This window comes from Pan paniscus, chromosome 4 (assembly GCF_029289425.2).
Source record: "Pan paniscus chromosome 4, NHGRI_mPanPan1-v2.0_pri, whole genome shotgun sequence".
Taxonomy (NCBI): domain Eukaryota; kingdom Metazoa; phylum Chordata; class Mammalia; order Primates; family Hominidae; genus Pan; species Pan paniscus.
Genome location: NC_073253.2, coordinates 146,685,556 through 146,708,986, shown reverse-complemented (window position 1 = coordinate 146,708,986; position 23,431 = coordinate 146,685,556). Strand labels below are relative to the sequence as shown.

The window sequence follows — 23,431 nt, the reverse complement described above, 5'->3', positions numbered from 1 at the left end:
GCCCTTTAGATTTAAGAATTGGGCCCTCAGAGTTTACATTATAAATACCGTACACGTGAAAGCTGTCTCCTCAAGCACTTAGAGCTACTCCATCCACGGTGGAAACACACTTTGGAATCAAAGCATGGAGAGTTACTGGCACAAGATAGGATTAAAATTTACAGTCCAAGCATCCCATCTTAGCAGCACACATTAAGGCAATCTACTAGAAAAGCAGGATACATCATGTTCCTTCTTTTTCAGTCGCTGTGGGAGCAGCAGCTGGCTTTCAACAGCCCTGGCCCCTGGATTAGCTGCTGCGTGGGCTGTTTCTATATAGGGTGGTCTAGGAGAGGGCCTGAAGGAGTGACTAAGAGCAAATGCTAGACAACTTTCCCATCTTTCATCCTTAAAACATTCAACCCTAATTAGAATTTAAAAAGTCATATGGATCTATCTTTATCCCAAAGACAGAGCTTCAGACTGAATAATTTAAGAAAATTCTCAGGGAAGTCTCAACATAATAAGCAAAGAGGTTCTTGTTCAAAAATAATAAAACCTAAAAAGAGAAAAAAAAAAGCCAAATAGAGCCAAAAAGAGGAATCTATGCTTTTAAGCATTTGAATTTGGAAAACAATTGCAAATCTCTTAGAAACTTAAATTAGCTATTATCAACCGATTTGCTCAGGGGTTCTCTAGTCTACCAACTCACAGAAGTTACAAAAAAAAATTTACTTTTATTTTCTAAATGTCACCAGTTTTCAACCACAGCAAACAGAAGGGTATCCTGTCTTTTAACTTACACTCCTGGGAATGGGGTTGAGAGAAGAAGAATAAAACACAAGTGATCAATCAAATACCTAGGTTAATCAATAGAAATTTTCTGAAACATATTTAGTAAGACTGACATTAAAAAATGTCTAGAATACTATCATAAAGCCTCTAAAGGAAATCTAAGGAGCAACTTGTCACTGTGGAAAAACAACTATTTGAAAAAGCAAATAAGTACCCTTCATCAGAGTAACTTATACTCATTACAGATATGGGTTAAATGGCTTTCAGACCTTTACCTTATTTCATATGGGATAGTAATCGCATGTCTTTACTCTGAATGACAACCACCTCCACAGCATTTCATACCCTATCTATACATAAACCACTGTCCTCATTCCCATGTTCTTTACAGTACATATGTAATTAATTCACTTCCCCATCTGGAGGTGCCTCAACTCTGAAAGTGAGGCCATGGGCCAGGTTCTCTGTCACAAACATAGCCAGCTTCACCACAACACACATTGTCTTTTCTCATGAAAGCCTGCAGACTGGGTGCCCTTTAGGGAAAAACAAGCAAGGCAATTATCATCTTCTACTCACATGTCAGGCAGACCAGCACTGTGCGCACAAACAGGTCCACCACTAACTCACAGTGCCCGGGCGCTCGGGACACAAAGAAGGGGATGATGATCTCAGCCGGGACGTAGAACTGGAGCGCGTAGGTGAAAAAGATCCCGATGGAGTACAGCAGCTTAACTGACTGGTACAACCTGCCGAGACAGACAGGAGACATTCCAAGCCTGCTCAGCACACTTATACATCATCAGCAAGAGTGCAAAATGGTCCCATTGCGATTTGTTGACACTTATCAAGGATACAAACCCACATGTCCTTCAGACCCAGCAATTTCATGTCTAGAAATTTACCTCACAGATATCCTCGCACACATACACAAAAGCTTATATTCAAAATATCTCACTGCAGCATTATTTAAGAAGGAAAGACTGAAAACGATTTAAATGTTAACCAGTGGGAACTCGTTAGGTAAATCGTGGTGCCCCCGTATAGCTTTTAACAAAGTATGAGGCAGAACTCTAGGTGTGATGGTGTGATATGAAACTATCCCCATGATATATCACTCTATCACGTGATATAGTATATCACTATCATGGGGACAGTTTTATATCACTTTTTTAAGTGAAAAAAGCATGAAGCAATACAGTATCTACAGAGTGCTACAATTTGTCTTAAAAAAGAAAAAAGAGGAGGAAAAAACACACCCTCGCCCCACATGACAATCTTACATACACTAAACATCTCAAAACAAACAAACAAACAAAAAAGAAACTGGGAATATGGTTGCCTCTGAAATGGGAAATTGTAAAATTGGGAACTAGAGTGGAGGGCGCGGGGTGGAAGCTTAATGCTCTCTGTATACCTTTTGAAAATCTCAATCTTTGCCATGGGCATACAGGTGTATATGCCTTCAAAAATAAAAACAAAATTGCAATTAAAATGTCACAAGCCTATTTATATCTGTCCCATCCAAGTCAGTGTCCCTAGAATTAGATGAAGACACTGCAGGACCAAGAGGCCAGAGCAGAATTCCATCTTTCCATACCACTATGGCTCTCTTCCTACTACCGCTTCAAGTGTAGCTTCCAAAAATGACGTAACTCACCACAGGATATCCCTATTTTATCACTCCAGTGCCTTGACTGCACAGAGTAGGAAAACAGTCTGTGATCAACTTACAGATCTGACCTGGTCATTAAAAGGAAAGGTCTCTGTCCCTAAGCAAAGCTCCACCTTAAACCAGACCCTCATGTGTTAAGCAGCAAGAAACATTTGTCCTCCCTTGTCGGAAATCTATTTAAATGTGCTAATACAGACTGTGTATATGTGCCTTGAGTTTCTCTGTGGTTGAATTTAAAATCTAGAAGATGTTCTTATGCTATAAGCAGGAGAACAACCTTGTAAAGACTGAGTCTGGTAAAAGGTCATACTTGCTCCACGAATAGATAATAAAAACTCTTGGGAAAAATCATCTGGTGGCTTTATCATTAAACTCAAAGCAGCCCCAAAGCCTCTGGAGAGCTGTGAAGTCTGGACTTAGGAGAGTGACACCTGCAGGGATAGCCAAATAAATTATACCCAAATGGAGGCAGAAGAGTTACAGCAGCTGGGTTTGGGGTGTTAGGAAAGAAGACAGATTCTCCTCTATGGCTTCAGATCATGTGGGCTGCTTCTGTTGCTCCCGATCCATTTATCTTCCAGGGAAAGGTGACACAGTTACACCAAGCTACCACCTGCCTCTTCCTTCTTGGAAGGGCAGAAACATTTGGAAATTTAAAAGTAGGCACAAGGTGGATATGCCAATTACCCTGATTTGATAATTACACATTGTACATATGTATCCAAATGTCACACATACTGCATCCATATATATAATTGGTATGCCTCACGAGTTAAAATCAACTGAAAAAGAATATAAAAAAATAAAAAGCGAATCCAGGTCTATAGCCATACCATTCTGAATGTGCTCAATTTCATCTGATCTTGGAAGCTAAGCAGGGTCAAGCCTGGTTCATACTTGAATGGGAAAGCCCCTGGAAATACTGAGTGCTGTTGTCTTAAAAAATACAATAAAATAAAACAATACAAAACAAAATAAAAAGCACACCCAGGCAGATCAGCCAGCCTAGACTGAAAGCTGATTCTGATCCGCAGAGCACTCAACAAGCTTCTCAGTGTCTGCTAACAGCTGCTCTCCACCATGAGATGATTCATCTTCAAAACAGGATGGTTGCTCTGCACATGCCCCGGGACATCCACCCTTTCAGGAAGCATTTCAAAATGGCTCACTATTTCCCTATAATACATTCACCAATGCAAGAGAGGTACAAAAGGACTCCCAACAATCCCCGGCTCACAGTGAGATGCTCCCATCTGCATATCAAGCCTGTTACTACCAAGGGAGAGGCACAACCGATGCTGGGAATCAAATGCAGGTTTGCCCTCCCATCTCCCTGTCTATTTGGAATGGTTTACCATGAATGGACTAGATACTCGGTCCTTCTGAGCTTAGGAATTCCAAGGAGAAATGGCTTACCCATCGGCTGATCAGCACCAATGGCTTCAGCAGAAGGCTCTACATGAATTCCCCAAACAGAATGTAGTCCAGGGCAGCCAATGAGGGCTGGCAGTGGCAGGGGATGGTGGGCTAGAGTGAAGTGGGCTGGTTTAAGAGATAAGTAAGAGGAAGAATCCACACTGTGACCCATTAGTTTTTAAAAATATCCAGTGCTCCTAGGTTTCCATCCTCCCTCCACGTACCAGCAGTTGGGCAGGTTGAGGGTTATGCTGCCTTGGATATTAGCTCCAAATTGCAGGTACCCCAGACACCCCAGGCTGATGTAGAGGATGGTGACGATGACCATGCCCAGGTACAGGATGAGTGGGAACTTCCGAGGATCCTTCATTTTGTTTTCCAGGGGCAGAACCTATGAGAGAGTAGTGAGAGAGGAGAGAAAGTGCAGAAAAAAGCAAAGTTAATGGCCAAGAAAAAAAAAACCTCAGAAAAAAAGTAACTCTTTTATCCCCAGAATTCTCCAGAAGCATATCTGCTCTTTAAATAAAGTTATTTCATCAGACGTTATGCTCTTGGGACTAGAAGGGACTCTGCAGCCCACTGCCTAGCTAGGAAGTCCTAAAAGTAAGGGTGGACAGGACACGAGCGAGCCCAGGACTCCTGGCTCAGGCCAGTGCTCTGTCCTCCTGCTGCAGGATCCCTGCAGGCTGGGAATGTCCCTTGCCCTGTGAGTGAGGCCACATGGCAACCAGAAGGCCCTCTCATGTCATGCCCACCTGGCATCTAACCTGAGATCACAGCTTCCTGCTAACCTGTCTAAAGAATGCAAAATATAGGTCAGGGAAAATTGCCACTCTAGCTCAACAGGGGCAAGCACTAGCAGTGACAAGTTAAACCTCCAAGTGAGAGAAACTGCAGTGCGAAAGAAAGCATGACTTCGTAGAGGATCTCAAGACATGGGTGCTTAACAATGCCCAGTTTCCAGACTTCTATTACAAACCACTGACCTTTGCTACCTCCTTCATCATAACAGAGGACATTCTTTAACTTTGGTAAAAGCAAAGGAAAGGCCCCTATGAAAATGAGTTTATTTAGGAATTGGGGAAATGGCAGGTGTGACTGTGAGGATCTTCACAGTCTGCCATCAACTGGATCTGGCACGGCTAATAAGGAAGAGCAACACTGGGCAATGTCTAGCTGTGCCACAAACTTTGATCTTGTTATTACACTTATTTTCCTGCAGCGCCTGCAGCCATGAGGCACAATAGGTCTGTGCTGCACACACCAACACGATCCTGCTGCAGGCCTGGTGCTCCCAGGGGCCCCCAGTGTCCCCCACCACCTGCTCCAGCTTCAGTTAATCCACATCCATTAGAAACAGCTTCTAAATGTATCTGTCAGTTTCCATCATACCAAGAATACAAAGAGCCAGAGGGCAGGGAGCCCATATCTGGCCTGTGACAGCTGCATGAACACAGAGCACACGGTGAATACAGTGTGCAGCCTGGCACTTTACCCTGATGCAATGAACAAGCCCTAGATCCAAAACTAAGAGTCAATCTAGCAGTGTTCTCTCTCTATTGTAAAAAAATAGAAATACAAAGAAATCTTGAAAACAAATAATGTTTGCAGAATAACTTTGTGTACAAGTCTTGGGTAATAAAACCAAGCAAACAATTTCTGCACTGTGCTGTTAGGGAAAGCTACTAAAAATTTAGCACAAGGTCCCTTAGGATGCCCAGGAACCTAAGGTCTCTGGGCATCTTTCCACACTTCCTCAGCCTCTTCTTTCCAGTCCTGAGTTCTTGGGATCTCTTTCTCACTGCTGAAATATGGGCCCACTCAGGCCTCTGCCCCAGCAGCAGGAAACCATTTGTGTTTCTGAATTACAGTAAGACACTCTTCATGGGCAATGAAAAGCCCTAAGATAGAGCACAGGGCAAGGTATAAAACCACAGGGAGACCAGTGATTTACATGTGATCACTCCCAAAGCCTCCCCCATGATGTCAGAGCTTCAACGTGTTCCATCAACACCACCTGGGTGATTTCTCACGATTTTGACAAAAAATGTGTACAGCTTCTAGGTTTTCTTAAAAGCAAATAAGGTGTCTCGGAAATCAAAAAAGAGAAAGAAGTGCCGTGCCGGGAGCAGGCTCTTCCCATTTGTGGCGCCCTTGGCCAGGAATAACTTTCTTCAGAGAAGAGTTTTGTACCATTATTACGAAAAATACAAATAAAATTCAAATTAGGTAAAAGTGAGGGGTAGAGTCCTTTTTAGGAAAAGCATTTGGTGAAATCACAGAATGCTGAGCCAGGAGTGAAGGCTGCTCTTTTGCATGCAGAAAATACACCAAACCAATGTTGTAGGGCAGAGAAATTATTCATGCATTTATTGATTCAATAATAAAATAACATTATTAATAAAATAAAAATCTATTAAACATTTACCATGTGTCAGGGTCTGTGCAAAGCATTTTGCACATATCTCATTTAATCCTAATAACTACGAATCATTAAGCTCACTTTTCAGGAACAAATAATGAAGGCTCAAAGAGATGAAGCCCTTGCTCAAGGTCACACAGCTACTCTATGGCAGAGCCAGGACTTACCCCATGTCAGTCTGACTCTAGACCCTGCCTTCCTGATTGCCATATGCTATTCCTTACTGCACACATAGGAGATGAGTGTGCAATGAAGGGGCCTTGAATGTAAACATTTTTAAATTACATATAATTTGTCTTGAAAAGTTGAAGCTGGGAAATCTCAGTGGAATCCCCGAAACACTATTAACTAACTGACCAGTGAGTTACAGAAGATAATTTCTTTTTTTTTTTTTTTTTTTTTTGAGACAGAGTCTCGCTCTGTCACCCAGGCTGGAGTGCAGTGGCGTGATCTTGGCTCACTGCAACCTCCGTCTCCCCAGTTCAAGCAATTCTCCTGCCTCAGCCTCTCGAGTGGCTGGGATTATAGGCGTGTGCCACCATGCCTAGCTGATTTTTGTATATTTAGTAGAGATGGGGTTTCACCATGTTGGCCAGGCTGGTTTCGAACTCCTGACCTCAAGTGATCCACCAGTCTCAGCCTCCCAAAGTGCTGAGATTACAGGCGTGAGCCACCATGCCTGGCCTCAGAAGATAATTTCTAACAATGTTTCCTCAGCATTCCTTGAAACAGACCTGGAGAACACCAAGGGCACCAGAGAACACTAGCCCAAATCCCAGTGCAGCTCTTACCATTCCAATGCCTTCAAATGAAAAAATCGCTGTGCCAAAGAAGAGAGGGTAGGTCTTCCAAGGGGCCACCAAGGGGAGGTGGCTGGGGTCTGGGATCCTCTGAAAGAGAGAAAGCAAAACAAAGCAAAAGGCTATACAGAAATTCAAGATTTGAACTCTGAATCGGAGAGGTCATACCTTTTAACAAATCCAAGATTCTCTAAAGGAAGAAAGTCTAATACCTGACAGATGATTTAGGGACATTTAACCTTTGTATGTTTTTCTCTTCAGGCTAAGAAAAACCCACTTGTTTGGGGGAAAGACAAGCCCAAGATACTATTAAAAACTCAAATGTTGGGGCTTGCATAAAAAGAGTCACATTCTTTCACTAGGTAATCCCATCCCCAGAAATTGAATTCAAGTAGAAAAAAAATCAAAAGATGAAAAACACTGAGCAAAGCTGTTTAATAAAGTAACTGAAAACAATATAAGTGCTCCCAAACAAGGGATCAGTTAAGTAATTAACAACATACCAGCTAAACCACAGAATATATACTCTATCTATCTATCTAGAGACAGAGTCTCCTTATTTATTTATTTAGAGACAGAGTCTCCTTCTGTCACCCAGGCTGGAGTGCAGTGGTGAGATCTCGGCTCACTGCAACCTCCCTCTGCCTCCTGGGTTCAAGCAATTCTTTGTGCCTCAGCCTCCTGAGTGGCTAGGACTACAGGTGCGCGCCACCACACTCGGCTATTTTTTGTATATTTTTGGTAGAGACAGGGCTTCACCATGTTGGCCAAGCTGTTTGTGAACTCTTGATTTCAAGTGATCTGCCTGCCTCGGCCTCCCAAGGTGCTGGGATCACAGGCGTTGGCCACTGCGCCTGGCCAGTATGCACTATTAAAAAGTAAAAATTGAGATAACTAAGTAGAACATGAAAAACTACTTATGAAATATTAGTGAGAAAAAATTTTAATTTTAATTTATATATTCACTCTGATACAACTACATAAACATCAAAGATAAAGCTGGAAGGGAAGAGAGAGTGGTACATTTTTATATTGGCTCTCTTCCTTTTTCCTCTTCTTTTCTTCTCCTTTTTAAAATTCTCATCAATGAACTTGAGCACTTTCAAAGTATTACCAAGAAGCACACAACAGGAGTGTTGGAACATGTGGGGAGGAGGAGCAAAAAGAATGCTTTAAAAAATGGGCCAGAAAAAGGGCAACTGTTAACTGCAGGTACAATGTTAAGGTTGTATAAGGAAGGAGGTTGTGATGGTTAATACTGAGTGTCAACTTGATTGCACTGAAGGAGGCAAAGTATTGTTCCTGCGTGTGTTTGTGAGGGTATTGCCACATTGGAGTCAGTGGACTGGGAAAGGCAGACCCACCCTTAATCTGGATGGGCACAATCTAATCAGCTGCCAGCTCGGCCAGTGGCCAGATTAAAAAGCAGGCAGAAGAACGTGAAAAGGCTAGACTGGCTTAGCCTCCCAGGCTACATCTTTCTCCCGTGCTGGATACTTCCTGCCCTTGAACATCAGACCCCGAGTTCTTCAGCTTTGGGACTTGGACTGGCTTCCTTGCTCCTCAGCCTGCAGACGGCCTATTGTGGAAACTTGTGATTGCGTGAGTTAATATTCCTTAATAAACTCCCCTATATATGTACATCTATCCTATTAGTTCTGTCCCTCTAGAGAACCCTGACTAAGACAGAGGTATAGTCACAAAATCCTCCACCGAACAACAGTCTCCAGTAACAGACTGTGTGGAAGGGGCAGGGTGGGGAGGAGGGATTCAAAGCTGCTGTCTTTTTACAATTTGGTTTTCTAAACCACATGTATATGTTGCTTCAATTAAAATAAAAATTGATGTTAAAACAGCCTTTTACAATGTTTTAAAATTGATTTAACTGTATGGCTATTTGGATAATATGGGGCATGCTCTTAACAGGCTTCAGAATAATTTCAGGCAAGTAAAAGGAGATCCATTATTAAGCTCTATAACAGCCTTCACTTTGAAAGATTTCAAAGCAGTAATATTGCTTTTGAAAAAATAAAAAAATTAAATAAATACGTTTCCCTGCGCCCCTGCTAAGAAATCTGTTAGATCCCTTTGTAAGAAGCATTTCAATACCTGGAATGAAGACAGGGTAATAGGTATTTTTCCTCTACAATGGGACTTGAGAGCAAGAGTGGCCTGTAATTATTCCTGAGTCACAAATGTAACCTAAGTTATTGGAAACAGGTGCTATCTGTTGGTTAGTGAATGACTCCTGCTCTTATTCATACATCAGATCAGATTCAAGTATCAGACTGGGAATTTCACAATCCATATGTGGGGATATTGTGGGAATGAGGCCAGCAGAAGAAGTGTATTATTCTACATACTTACTGATTGCTACTGACCCAACCAACTAAATGAGAAAAGTTTAATTTATAAAGAAACATACATGTTAAAATCAGCTCGTTATTAACATATCTCCTCAATTCTACAACACAGTAAGTCCTCCCTTGTCGTCAATAGGTTCTTGGAAACTGAGACTTTAAGTGAAATGACGTACAGTCACTTCCTTCAACGCTGTTTTGTTATAACATTGATGAGAAAAAAACTGATTTCACTATACATACATTTAATGTATTGCAGTTTCTAAGAATGTATCAATGATATTAAGTGAGGTCTTACCATATTATCAATTATAATAACAGTATTTTGAGAAAATGCTGTTAAAGGTACACATGGATTGTGAGATGTACTCTTGCAATCCTGAAACTGTTATAACTATGAAAAAATACATCTCAGAAGCAACGATATGCAGTGATAAAACATTTATTGGGAGCACCCTCTGTGCAAAGCACTCTGCCCAGAACTGTTCCATTTGAGACTCCACATGCTGAAGACAGAGAGGAACCTGCTCTCTGTGGAAGACCTTGGTCTGCTACCTACAATGGCACGTGCATGAGGGGCAAGAGGAACAGTCACGTACATGCTTAGGATTAGGGAAAAAATTCAGAAACATTGAACAGTAGGGGAATCCTCATGGTAAGTGGGGCACAATGCCAAAACAGAACAGTAGTAACAAGCCGCAGAGGCAGCGGCAACAAAAATGACCTAAAGGGAGCATCTTTAGCTGTATGACACATCAAAATGAAGCAACTACAACACTATGGGCAGTGACTACATCAAAACACAGCCAAACCTCTTCCCCCATGCTGTACTCCAGGCAGACGGCACTATTTGATCACAGCACAACTTCTGGCTAAGCCCAGAGGAAGACTCAGAATTGCTCTCAAGAAATCAGCAGGGCTGCCCTTATGCAGACATTGCTCTGTGTCCTGGTTGTACTATGCATAGACATCACTCTGGATGGATACTACCAGTTGGTTGGGACTGAGACACTATAAGAACCCAAATTCTTTTTTTTTTCTTTTTTTTTTTTTATTATACTTTAAGTTTTAGGGTACATGTGCACCTTGTGCAGGTTAGTTACATATGTATACATGTGCCATGCTGGTGCGCTGCATCCACTAACTCGTCATCTAGCATTAGGTATATCTCCCAATGCTATCCCTCCCCCCTCCCCCCACCCCACCACAGTCCCCAGAGTATGATATTCCCCTTCCTGTGTCCATGTGATCTCAATGTTCAATTCCCACCTATGAGTGAGAATATGCGGTGTTTGGTTTTTTGTAGAACCCAAATTCTTATCTCAGCCCTCTGATCATGGCAACCACCACAGCCCGACTACCTGCAATGATTTAAAAGTAAATGCAGCAGGTGTGTCTGTCTATGGGGGGTGGCCTCACTCAATTCATCTTTAGTGTACAGTGGAGTATATCCTAGGTGCTCTTGAGAGTTCTAATTACAACATGAAATCATGGGTAAATATTTACCCTTCCTTGTTTGGTAATGGAAATGGTCTATAGTGCATTCACAGGCCCTCCTTCCAGTCTCATAAAAAGGGGACGTGAAGAACTATTTATTTTATGTTTAAAAAAATAGTTCTGCAGAAGAGTCAATAGCTGCCACTCATCTGACTTAATGTGATGAAAAAACAGTCAATACTCACAGAGCAAAATGTTAATCTAAATTGATAATGTCATTTGCTTAGCACAAGAAGTCCTGCTTTTTATGAGCCACTGTCTTCCTGGAAACTATATCAGTGGGTGACTGGGTCACTGTTAAGCAGACTGTATGAAAATGAGATAATATTCACCTGTCAGACTGACCAAAATAATACTAATATAATTATACTATATATAAATACTAATATATCATACATATATAAAGAATACTAATATAAATAATACTAATACATCCAGTATTAGTAAGGATGGAAAAATGGGCACTTAAATACTGTGGAAGGGAGTCTCTATGAAATTAGGAAATAGCTTTTGGAAAAAACAACTTGGTAACATAACAAAAATTCAAAAGTGCACACTCTTCAGCAATTACACATCTAGACAAATATCTTAAGTATTTATACAAGTCCACAAAAAGGAATGTATAAGAACATCTCACTGTCTTAATACTGAAATAATACTAAAAATTATCCATGACCTGATAGCCACTGAGTGGGGACTTGTTAAATAAATGGCAGCAAATCTCTTTGCTGTGATACAATGTGACAACTAACAACAACAAGGTAGAGCCAGGAATACTAATCTGGAAGGCTCACTAAGGCATTTTTAAGGTGGAAAAAAGCAAGGTAGATGAACATGTAACTTTAAAAAATTATGTTTCAAAAACGAAAACAAAATATATTTCAATGTATTTCTCAATATACTTACATGGGCTGTAAATCCATTCACAGGATCTAGAATGAGACAGACCAATCACATACAGCGGGTCCCTGAGAGGAGACTCGGGGTGGGGACATGGTATTCAAGAGGTATTTGTGTTGTCTGCATTTTAATGAATATGTAATGATGAATTATTTGGGGAACTGAATTTAAGTATTTTGTTTTTTTAAGTTATGCTTTTATTTACCCGCTTTTACTTTTTTCCTTTTCTCAAGCCTTAGAAAATGCATTCTCATTTTCACAAACAGCCATAGTGTTTAAGGGCACATTTTTCTCAGCCTGATTTTCTACCCATCTGTATACAGATGTTCTCTCTCATGCCACCCCACAGACTTGCCTGCATGGGCTAAGTGAGGGCAAGGAACAAGTGAATTTATAATTTTGACAAATAAAAATTAACTGGAGTTGATAAGGAATTACTTATCTAAATACAGGTTAGAAAAATTATTTCTTATTTTAATCTTAACATTTTCCTCTATTTTCCAACTGTATACAATGATCATGAATTAACCATCTAATTGAAAAAAGTCTAAACCAGTGCCCCCTGGGTGGGGGGGCAATTTTGCCCCCCAGGAAGGTTTGGCAATGTCTGGAGACATTTTTGGTTGTCATAACTCATGGAGGGATCGCTACTGGTACCTAATGAGTAGAGACCAGAGATGCTGCTAAACACCCCACAATGCACAGGACAGCCCCATAGCAAAGAATTTATCCATCCCAAAATGTCAACAAGGCCCAAGAACAGAACCTCTAATCTAGATATACCAGTAGTAACATATAACTATTTACATTCCACTTACATATATATATTATGTATATATATACATAATATATATTAATATTACATACATTATATATTATAATATATATTATGCATGTACATAATATATATTACATGTATATGTAAAATATAATATATACACATATATGTAAATATATATATTTTTTATATATATATATATTTTTTTTTTTTTTTTTGAGACAGAGTCTTGCTCTGTTGCCCAGGTCGGAGTGCAGTAGCATGATCTCAGCTCACTGCAACCTTCGCCTCCCAGGTTCAAGCGATTCTCCTGCCTCAGCCTCCCAAATAGCTGAGATTAGGCCCACACCCCCATGCCTAATTTTTCTATTTTTAGTAGTAGAGACAGGTTTCACCATGACGGCCAGGCTGGTCTCAAACTCCTGACCTCAGGTGATCCACCCGCCCCCACCTCCCAAAGTGCTGGGATTACAGGCGTGAGCTACCACGCCAGGCTTTTTTAAAATATTGAACCAAGATGATAGGGGAGGGCCTAGGCATGTACCTGAACAATGAACTGGTAGATCATGACCAAGCTGACCAGCATGGTGATGTTGGCCAACAGGGAGAAGATGGACAGGGCTCGGAGGTTCCTGATGAAAACCAGCAGCACCAGGAAGGGCAGGAAGGAGAGCATGTAGAGTCGCGAGTCCATGGTAGGCGTCAGAATCACCGTCTCATTGTTGTGGCAGTTATTGGTGGTCCCATTGGCCGCTTCTATCACCTAGAATGAGGGGAAGGAAGAAAACAGAAACACCTCTCAAACAACAGAGGCCGGTGGATCCTCTGCTGGAAGAGGTTCCTGAGGAAAGGCTCAGGTGTGTGAACAAGGCCTTTTAGAATCTGTGGCCAGTGAGCCATCTTTAGAGATCTTCACGACTATCATCAGCAACCCAATTGTCTGAGCTAGGTTTGATCATATGTACCTAGGACAAGAGGGTGGACAAGACATGTGGCGGTTTCTCTATGCCCGAGCTCTTTCCATGGGAATCAAATAGAAGACGTAGATCTATGTAAAATATGAAAACTTTAACTCTTTTGTTGACAAAAGCTGATTTGGAAAAAATCCTAAAAAAAACTTCAATCATCTTTTGCCATTCTCGCTCTGGTTTTTTTTTTTTTTTTTCTTTTTTAACCAGGTGCCTACCTGTTTAAAGTTGTCAGCCAGAAACACAAAATAGACACAGCAGAATCCCAGCTGGGTGACAATCAGGAAGAAGTCCACAACACGTCTGGAGGTGGGGAAGGAAGGAATACAAAGACTGTTACAATACAAATGCAATGCTCCCAGAAGGGGAGGTGTTTTTTGTTTTTGTTTTTTAATAGATTTAGGGAGTACAATTGCTGATTTGTTAAATGGATATACTGCATAGTGGTAGCGCCTGGGCGTTTAGTGTAATCATCACCCAAACAGTGTACATTGTGCCCATTAAGTGTTTTTTTAACAGTGCTTTTCCCCAAGCCATCACAGACCCTTCGTGGCAGTGACAAGGATGAGATGCCCTGGCAGGAGAAGAAACCATGCTAGGTGCCACTGGTCTGGGGCGTTGGGAAGAAGGTGAGGGAGGTGCTATCTGTGTGGTTTCCGATGTCCCCTTCCTGGCTTCTCGTCTGGAATGCTGCATGAGGTCAGACACATGCACAGACACCATGACCACTGCCCAGCCCCTTAGCATCCTCTCTACACATCTGCCCACCTATCCCATCTCACACTTTTTTGTTAGTTACGGAGCCCTTGACATAAAACACAAGGAAGTAGTCCCCTTCACTGTCTCTATAACTTGGATATAAGAACCAACCAAGTCCCACGTTAAGGATACAGAAACTGATGTACCAAAAACAGACTGCTGGTTGAACAATAGCAGCTGGTAACAACCTAAAGGATCATCAAAAGCAGAGTGATTAAATTATAGACCATTCTTAAATGGAACATTACACAGCAGTTAAAAAGAATGTGTTAAATCTCTATGTGCTGATAGAGAAAAACGTCTCAGACGTTTAAGGGGAAAAAGCAAGTTTCCAAACAGTATACATAGTATGGTCAATCTGTGCAAAAAACTTTAAGAACATGTGTATGTTTCTACTTATACAGCAAATTCCAAAAGGCTACCCATGCAACTGTGACCAAAATTTTCTTTCACTTTTTACTTTATGTCCTATCTTGATCAAAACAAAGTTTTTACTATGAGCACGCATTAAAATAGCACACATTTTATTAAAAGGAAGGAAGGAAAGGAGGGAAGGAGGGAGGAAGAAAGGAACTAGTAAGAAAGAATGGAAGGAAGAATTAACAACCACCCAACTCATGGTGGTCACCTGGCAATCTAGCTTCTCCCAGTTACAGAAAATAATTTGGCCAAAAGAACTATATAATCTGCATCACAGGATAAAGGTGACTATGAATGAAAGTAAGTTTCCTCTATGACCACAAAAAGGAACTTTTCTAGAGAACATAGTTTTAATGTGGTTCTTTTTTTTTTTTTAAGAATTTTTAGCCCTTGATAGTATCAATTTCCTACATTTAAATATAGAAAACAAACATAATATTTCCCTCCAAACGTTGAAGAGTTACCATAACGAGAAATTTGCAAATACTTCCCACCTCCAAACTCATCTCCACACCCTGCTCTAGTTTATCTCACCTTCTCCTGAAGCCTTCTCTGCTCCTAGCTCTCACGTGCGTTTCTCATCTGGCACAGCCGACAAGAGAATCTTTAAAGTTCCTCTCTCTCTGAGCACTGAGGATGTACTCCTAGCTCATGACACTTTCTTCTTATGGGTGTCTCCCACTACTGGTCTCTTATCTTGTTCCCCGGCTTCTCTTCCCACATTGCTTTTTCCTTACACAGACTACAAGCCTCTGGAGGGTAGGAACCACATAATTTACTTCAGGAAATCTTCCCTTCTTACCTAGAACTGTTTTGTTCCATTTATAAGATAGTGCTTAAATACATTTGTTGAACAAATGAGTGAATCAAAAACAATCACTGGTCATAGACCGCCAAAGCTGGAATGGCTCTAGAGACCATTCAGGCCAGGCCCCATGGTTTCCTGATATGAAAACTAAAACCCAAGGAAAAAAGGGGTTACCCAGCCCCAGGTCACACAGCTTACTACCAGCGGAGCTGAGCCACAGCCCAAGGCAACCGACCCAAACAGCACTCTTTCCACGCTTTACACTGTCTCCCACGTTGCACCTCCCCATCTGAAGGCCTCACACTGGGAGGCCACAGCTGAAAGGAAGGAGGAAATCAGTTACCTTCCCCAGTGTGCGTGGTTCCGGAGCCAGGAGCAGGGGCTGGATTCTAGTCCATACATCACAGTATCACCATAATCCACAAAGGATTTATTCAGCCTGGAAGAGCAGGAGGGAAGAGGAAGGACAGAGCACGTGGATTAGACAATGACAATGACAGAACAAAAAGAGCCACTGAGACCTGGGCCAGTTCCCATCTTTCACCCTGGAGGTACCACTCTGAGTCCTGTATCTTGTGCTTTCAAAGATAAGAAGTATTCAGTCGACAGGATGGTTACTTTTATTATAATTAACAACCATCTGGTAGAATCATTTCAATGGGGTAAATATTACAACGCCCATGAAATTAGAATGTAGTACCCACTGGGCATAAGTAAATTTAACAGATGATAATGAGCCAGAAAAGAACGCAAAAATAACCAGGGAAAGGAAAACGCTGCAATCATAAGCTGCTACCTCCAGCCAGTGTAAAGAATTGAGAGTGGTCTGCATCAGTGCTCATTTTCAGGGTTGATAACAGAACCCAAAAGGACAATCTGTCACTTGAGAGGTGGCTCAGAGGGCTCTCACCTGCGGCAGAAGTGGTGAGCACATTTCACCAGGATACCCATGCAGTGCACGGCCACGATGCCTATGATCAGCAGGCTGATGGGACCCATCTGGGGACAGATATTGCAGGCAAAAGAGAGAGAGAAAAGTAGGTAGAATTAGGAGTGAACCCAATGGATACTCAGTTCGCAAAGGATTAAAAAGCTACTAAGGCAGTTTTCAGCGACAAAACTTTGGGCCCAGCATTAGAGAGAGAAATGTGATCATGGAGATTAGCTCTGTGAGATGGATGTTATCTGAACTTTAGCACATTTTCGAGAGATTTAGTCACGTGGAGAAGAAGGACATAAGATAAGTCTGTTCCGAGACTGGTGCACATCAGCAGAATAGAAGGCTCCTGTGACTGTGGGAAGAGCTGGGCTAAGGGATGTGAGGTGAGACGGGTAAGTTATCTTTACAGCAATGCCAGATCAAGAAAGACTGCACTTAGCTAAGGGCAACCCACATCTCTGAGTCTCTCTTCAACTCCGAAAGAAACCAGAATGGCTTTGGGCAGGCAGTCAACTGGAGGTAAATCACAAAAAGACGACATAAGATTCTTGCAGTTGGCCATTTAGGAACAGGGCATGGGAGACTGTGTGGAAAATGGGCAGACATCTGTAACTAACTCATTAGTTCATATTATTGACAGAAACTGCTCGAGCCATCTCAGTACATCCTCTCCACCATGAAGTAAGCTCCATGAGGGCAGGAATATTTAATTCACTGATGTATTCTAAGAGCTTAGAACAGTGCCTAACACACAGAACACTCTCAATAAATATCTTTAAGTGAATGAATGTCTGAATTCCGCTTTTTGTCAACTGATTTTTTAAAAATGCTTCTCTATTTAAAATGTTTTAAAGCAAGTACATTTTAACAACAACAAAAAGCTACCTCCTAAAATTTGTCACCACTCCCCTCCACTGATGCAGACCCTTACCAGGATGCCTGCATTTTTCACCGCCAGAGGGAGTCCCAGGAGTCCTGTGCCAATGTTGCCTTTTAACAGGTGGATCAAGGTCTGGAACCATCTAAAGTGGAAGACAGCCAAGGAAATGATAACCATGACAGTTAACTTTTATTAGGATCTCAGTGCTTATATGCATTATCTTATTTTATTTCCACAACAACCCTGTAAGATTTTATCTTACAGATGATGAAGCAGTTTGCTCAAGGTCACATACCTAGTAAAGGGCTGGGGCAGGATTCAAATTTGGGCAGTCTGACTCCAGACCTCCCCCTCTTATCCACTGTGCTGTAAGTCTCCACTCTCTGACATTTCTGAGAATCCTTTCTCTCAGAGATTAGACCAGAGGGGTGCTCCAACTCTCTTCAGACACTCTATCCTTTCCAAGTGTATTTGGTTCTGGTTCTAACCACTGAACTGACCACTGTAAAGGCTCAGACCTGGCCGGGCACACTGGCTCATGCCTATAATCCCACTACTTTGGGAGGCCGAAGCGGTGGATCACCTGAGGTCAGGAGTTCGAGACCAGCCTGGCCAACAAGGCGAAACCCCGTCTCTACTAAAAATACAGAAATTAGCCAGGCATAGTGGCATGTGCCTGTAATCCCAGCTTCTCAGGAGGTTAAGGTAGGAGAATCACTTGAACCCGGGAGGCAGAGGTTGCAGTGAGTTAAGATCGCGCCACTGTACTCCAGCCTAGGCAATAGAGGGAGACTCCATCTCAAAAAAAACAAAAGACTCAGATCCCAAAACTGCAACAGAGGATGACAAACCAAACAATGACAGACGAACACTGGTAAGAGAACAGGGGAAATTTTAAAAAATAATAATAATAACAGAAGCCCCAAACCCTGTAACAGAAAGATACAAAGTGAACAGCATAAAAGTCACACCATACCATAAGAGGCCAGAAGTCCCTGATACATTTAGTATTAAAAAAAAAAAAAAAAGTCAGGCCAGGTGCGGTGGCTCATGCCTGTAATCCCAGCACTTTGGGAGGCCAAGACGGGCAGATCATGAGGTCAAGAGATTGAGACTATCCTGGCCAACATGGTGAAACCCCGTCTCTACTGAAAATATAAAAATTAGCTGGGCGTGGTGGCAGGCACCTGTAATCCCAGCTACTCGGGAGGCTGAGGCAGAAGAATCGCTTAAATCCGGGAGGTAGAGGTTGCAGTGAGCCAAGATTGTGCCACTGCACTCCAGCCTGGGTGACAGAGCAAGACTGTCTCAAAAAAAAAAAGGAAAAAAAAAAATCCATTGGTGATCTTGCTCTTTCAATGGATCTTTTACCCATGCAGAATTCCTAACATCATGCTTTGGTTGAGTTTACACAGATCTTCCAAATGCTAACATCTTCATTGTATATTAATAATATCAAAAAGTCACATTTGTTAATATCACCACTAATCTCATCAGAAAAGTCTTCAAGTAGAGGGGCTATCAAGCTCATGGCACTGGATACAAGTTGGTTTTTTTTTCCTAATTTTACTTGAAAGCTTGAATTTTATTCTGGGCAACAGATACGTATTGTCTATTGTTTTCCTTGAGGTGATGGGCTGATTTCTTTCATTTTCAAGAAAATGTCTTACAAGTACTCGGGTCTGAATGACCTACAGTTTGTTAGTTGTTCTTTCTAGTTCTATGAAAAAAAAAAAAAAAGGCAGCAAGTTTGGTTGACAACTCATATAATCACTCGAGGTCTTTGCCTTAAGACAAGTAACATATTTTGGTACTCATAGAAGTACTTCATGCATACTTCCCATTTTGTCACACAGAATATTAAAGACCTATATTGAAGAGCCTCAAATTTTTAAATATTAGTAATCCTACTGTTTCATCAAAGACATTCTTAAGTGCAAAGGGCTTTTTTCTTTGCGCATGTGTGGCAGTGAAAAATACAACGACAACTAGTATAATTTGGTGCCACTGCCTCGATTTGTTCTACAGTGCAATTTTACCCACCATTGCTTCTACATTATAAGTGCAAATACCCACAAGTGAAAAAGCAGATAACATCTTAGTATTATTATGAAGAGAGTTTTAGCCTCATAGACTTCTTGAAATGGTCTTGGGAAGCCCACAAAGTGTGCAGACCACATTTTGCAAATGACTACTCCAGCTCACCTTTAGAGAGCCAGTTTCAGTCTGCTGGTTTCAGTTTGCATGGGGAAGAAGCATGGAGGCTTGATATATATAATGGAACTCAGAGGGGCAACAAGAAGAAAAATTTGCCCAACAGCATAAAATGAGGCTGTCTTCGAAGCAGTCAATAGCTTGATAACATCAAGTGTTAGTAAATAACCTCACTGAACACATTAAGAAATAATTCACAGGTCAGGCTCACGCCTATAATCCAAGCACTTTGGGAGGCCGAGGCAGGCGGATCACTTGAGCCCAGGCGTTTAAGACTAAGTGGGCAACATAGCAAAACCCTATCTCTACAAAAAAAAAAAAAACAAAAAGTAGCCAGGAGCATGCCTGTAGTCCCAGCTACTTAGGAAACTAAGGTGGGAGGATCACTTGAGCCCAGGAGATGGAGGTTGCAGTGAGCCATGATTGTGCCACTGCACTCCAGCCTGGACAACAGAGCAAGACCCTGTCTCAAAAAAATAAAAGGAAATAACTCATGAAACTCATGGAAGTGTTTGGGGTTCCTATTTGCACCCACTAACTAGGGGTTTTTGCTGAGCCCTTGACTTCTAGAAGAGCCAGGTGTGTGCATGCATATGTGCAGTAGGTGTAGAAGTACTTCCATGTATTTTGTTCCTTGGCAAACTAGATAAAAGGGTGGGGCAAAGCAGAAATATAAAAGGAACCCAGCTCAAAAACTTGTCTCTAACACTTCCGACATATTAAAAGATTAATTTAGGTTAAGAAGGTCCTCCAAATCAACCTCTACCTTAATCATACCTGGCATGTTTTCTATATAAATCCTTGCGTGGATCCTATGCCCCAGGCTGGAAGTACTCAACCAGTCCTCTAAGCCCCAGCAAATTACTTTATCTTGTACCACCTGTGATGGGACTGTAATACCTGCCATCAACTACAGATGGGCTTTCCTGGTCACCTACACTGTATCACAACATCAAGGCAGGAAGGGAACCTCGGAACAAAGTATACTCTGGAAAATGTCACAATACAAGCCTGAGGAAGGCATCTTCTGATTTGTTCGATTTCCAAGAAACAAGGACATAATTTTGTCCAAAACCTAGGAGATACTATCCTAAAGTTGCTAGTTGGTAGGTTTTGAGCTTCAGAGATGTCTCTATAAACATAAAAATCCAGACCTCATCTGCTAAATATTGCTTAGACAAGTTGATATCTGAGATCAAAAAGGAGCAAAAACTGCAAAGGAAACTACAGAGAAGGAAGCTTAGAAGTATCTTACGATAACAAGCATGACCTCTGAAGGGAAGCCATCACATGCCATTGGCTGTGTGTGGAGATGCTTCTGCATGGGGGCTGCCAATGCGGATAAGGTTGGAGGAAAGAGGGGCAGGGTGATCCACACTGCTGCCAGCTGTGCTCTAAGCAATCTACCACCAGCTAACTCCCACTGCAGGCTAATGGGGAATCTACAAAAGCATACCCCTGAGAAATAAGCTACAGAAACAGAATCTTAGAGGACTGGTTGAGTACTTCCAGCCTGAGGCATAGAAATCAGCTAGTGGTGGTGATGGGCCGGGAATGTGGACAGACATTCTTCTAGTTCCACCCCAGTTCGCAAGAGAAAATGCCCTGTACCAGCAGACAGTGCAGGCAGAGGGAGCTTCTCCAGTGATGAGCCCAGGAGAAGCTTCCATGGTCCGCTTGGGCAGTCATCAGGAATGGCATAAGTCTAGGACATGAAGGATCTCTCAGTAAGTCACACTCAGTCCACAAGAAAACACAGAAAAGGTAATAGCTAAGCTTGAGGAATAAACAGGACTGCAAAAGCTGAGATGCTGGGACACAGAGAAAAGTCAGAGGTCTGCTGAAATCAGGAGTAGCTGGGAAACTCAATGGAGGAGCAAAACTTCCTCTGAATTTTCTAATTCAAGCGGTGAGCCCCACACAGCCAGCATAGCTTCGCGGTGGAGTCCTCAATTTTTCTTTACATTTGGGGAAAGTGAGACCTGAAGAGGGCCAAACTCAGCCCAAATGAGTCTGGGGTTCCAGTTTCTGGAGACAAGATATTAAGCCCTCTTTGGAGAATGCAAAGTCTATCTTTCCTTTCCTACCAACCCTGAATTTTTTAAGTGCAGAAGTTAATTCTTCTCTCTTCCCACTTCTTCAGTCAAATGAATACTGATGTGGTGATGGGGCAGAAGTCGGGGGGAGACTTTGCAAAGGAAGCTTCCGATTATGCTTGGAAATTATTTGGGGTTCTAGCACAGATGACACAGTTTTAAATTAAAAGAATGTCCTCTGTAGAAGCTTTTCTTAAGTCCAAGCTCTCACTTGGCACCAGCCTTGGGGGGCCAACACAGCTGAAAGGAACAAAGAGTAAGAAACTGCCTAGAGAGTGGCAGCCCAGGAAGGCAAATCTCAGCGAGGTCACTCGCCCAATCTCTTCACTGCTGACCTTCATCTGTAAAGTGGAGGACTGATGAAATTGGGGGGAAAAATAAGTCCAAGGGAGGCTTAGGAACACGAATCCCACCCAGGAGAGGAGAAGGTAACAGCTACTCACGTTGTGCTGTTGCTTTGACCAAAGCGCTGGTAGGAGCCCGGGGAGGAGAGGTTGTTGAGGCCTTCCGACGGGCTCTCCTCGGGGCTCACGTCCGTGGAGCTGTAGTCGTGGTAGTCTTCATTCCGAAGTCTCTGCGTGGACATGGCAGCTGGGGGGACAGGGCCAGCATTAAGACCTCCCGCAGCTGGAGCCTTTAGCTCCATGTTTGGGGTGGCCTCTGGGGTAGAAGCTGTCATTGTCAGAGTTGCTCACTGTGACAGCTCCACTATGGATTAAGTATGAAAGTGCCTGGTACCAAGGGAAATGGAAAAGTGCAAAGTACACAGAGGCGGGCTGACTTCACTTGACTTCTGAATCCCATCCTTCCCATTGGTATACTTGGTGCTACACTCATAAATTTCTTAATTTTCCAGAGTACAGCTAGACAAGGCAGAAGTGAGGCACTGCTTGGGAGGAGTGGGGGAAAATGAAAGAGAAGTGCTTCCTGGAATTCCGCATTCCCTATTCCTTAGGTCAGGATTATCTACTCCTTTCTCTGAGCTAATGTCTTGGACCTTGTGCAATAGCTCAATTGTGTATATATATATATATACGTATATACACGTGTATGTATATATATACACGTATATACATATACACATGTATATATATATACACACGTATATACATATACACGTGTGTATATATATATGTATATATATATGTACAAGCTCTTGGGGGGATGGAAATCTGGGTATTTCTCATTGTATACTCTTTTTCCTCTGCCTTCAATAGAGAACACATTTCACTTAAATCCTCTCTGGGCCGGGTGCGGTGGCTCACGCCTGTAAACCCAGCACTCTGGGAGGCCAAGGCGGGCAGATCACCTGAGGTCCGGAGTTCAAGACCAGCCTGAGTAACATGGAGAAACCCCGTCTCTACTAAAAATACAAAATTAGCCGGGTGTGGTGGTGCATGCCTGTAATCCCAGCTACTCGGGGGGCTGAGGCAGGAGAATCGCTTGAAACCGGGAGGCGGAGGTTGTGGTGAGCCGAGATCGTGCCATTGCACTCCAGCCTGGGCGACAAGAGCGAAACTCCATCTCAAAAAAAACAACAACAACAACAACAACAACAAAAGAAAACAGAAATCCCCTCTGGATCATCCAATTCTGCTGAAACTCCCATCAAATCCCAGAGCCACACATGCCGTTCTCTTTCTCTCTGCTGTGACCACAGGCTGATCCTATACTCTCTGGAGGCCACCAGTAACTCTTATACCCTGACCCTGGGACTCCTTTCT

General features: G+C 42.3%; 1 protein-coding gene across 12 annotated transcripts in view; it reads right to left on the bottom strand.

The window, feature by feature from the left end:
• Window positions 1-23,431, bottom strand: part of SLC36A1 (solute carrier family 36 member 1) — a 210,481-nt gene that overhangs the window by 176,757 nt on the left and 10,293 nt on the right. For 11 of the 12 annotated variants that reach the window (XR_010112134.1, XR_004671710.3, XM_063604268.1 and 8 more), the window contains exons 2-10: window positions 22,151-22,298; window positions 17,449-17,539; window positions 16,488-16,576; window positions 15,921-16,016; window positions 13,809-13,893; window positions 13,167-13,385; window positions 7,079-7,177; window positions 4,090-4,256; window positions 1,354-1,523 (exon numbers count right to left, since the gene is read on the bottom strand). Coding sequence is in view for 10 of the 12 variants with exons in the window: in XM_034960830.3 (XP_034816721.1) it covers window positions 1,354-1,523; window positions 4,090-4,256; window positions 7,079-7,177; window positions 13,167-13,385; window positions 13,809-13,893; window positions 15,921-16,016; window positions 16,488-16,576; window positions 17,449-17,539; window positions 22,151-22,298 (1,164 nt within the window). In the remaining 2 variants the exon portion in view is untranslated. Of the gene's footprint in view, window positions 1-1,353; window positions 1,524-4,089; window positions 4,257-7,078; window positions 7,178-13,166; window positions 13,386-13,808; window positions 13,894-15,920; window positions 16,017-16,487; window positions 16,577-16,971; window positions 17,031-17,448; window positions 17,540-22,150; window positions 22,299-23,431 lie in introns of those variants that run through there. The other variant, XM_063604271.1, reaches the window with a different exon arrangement.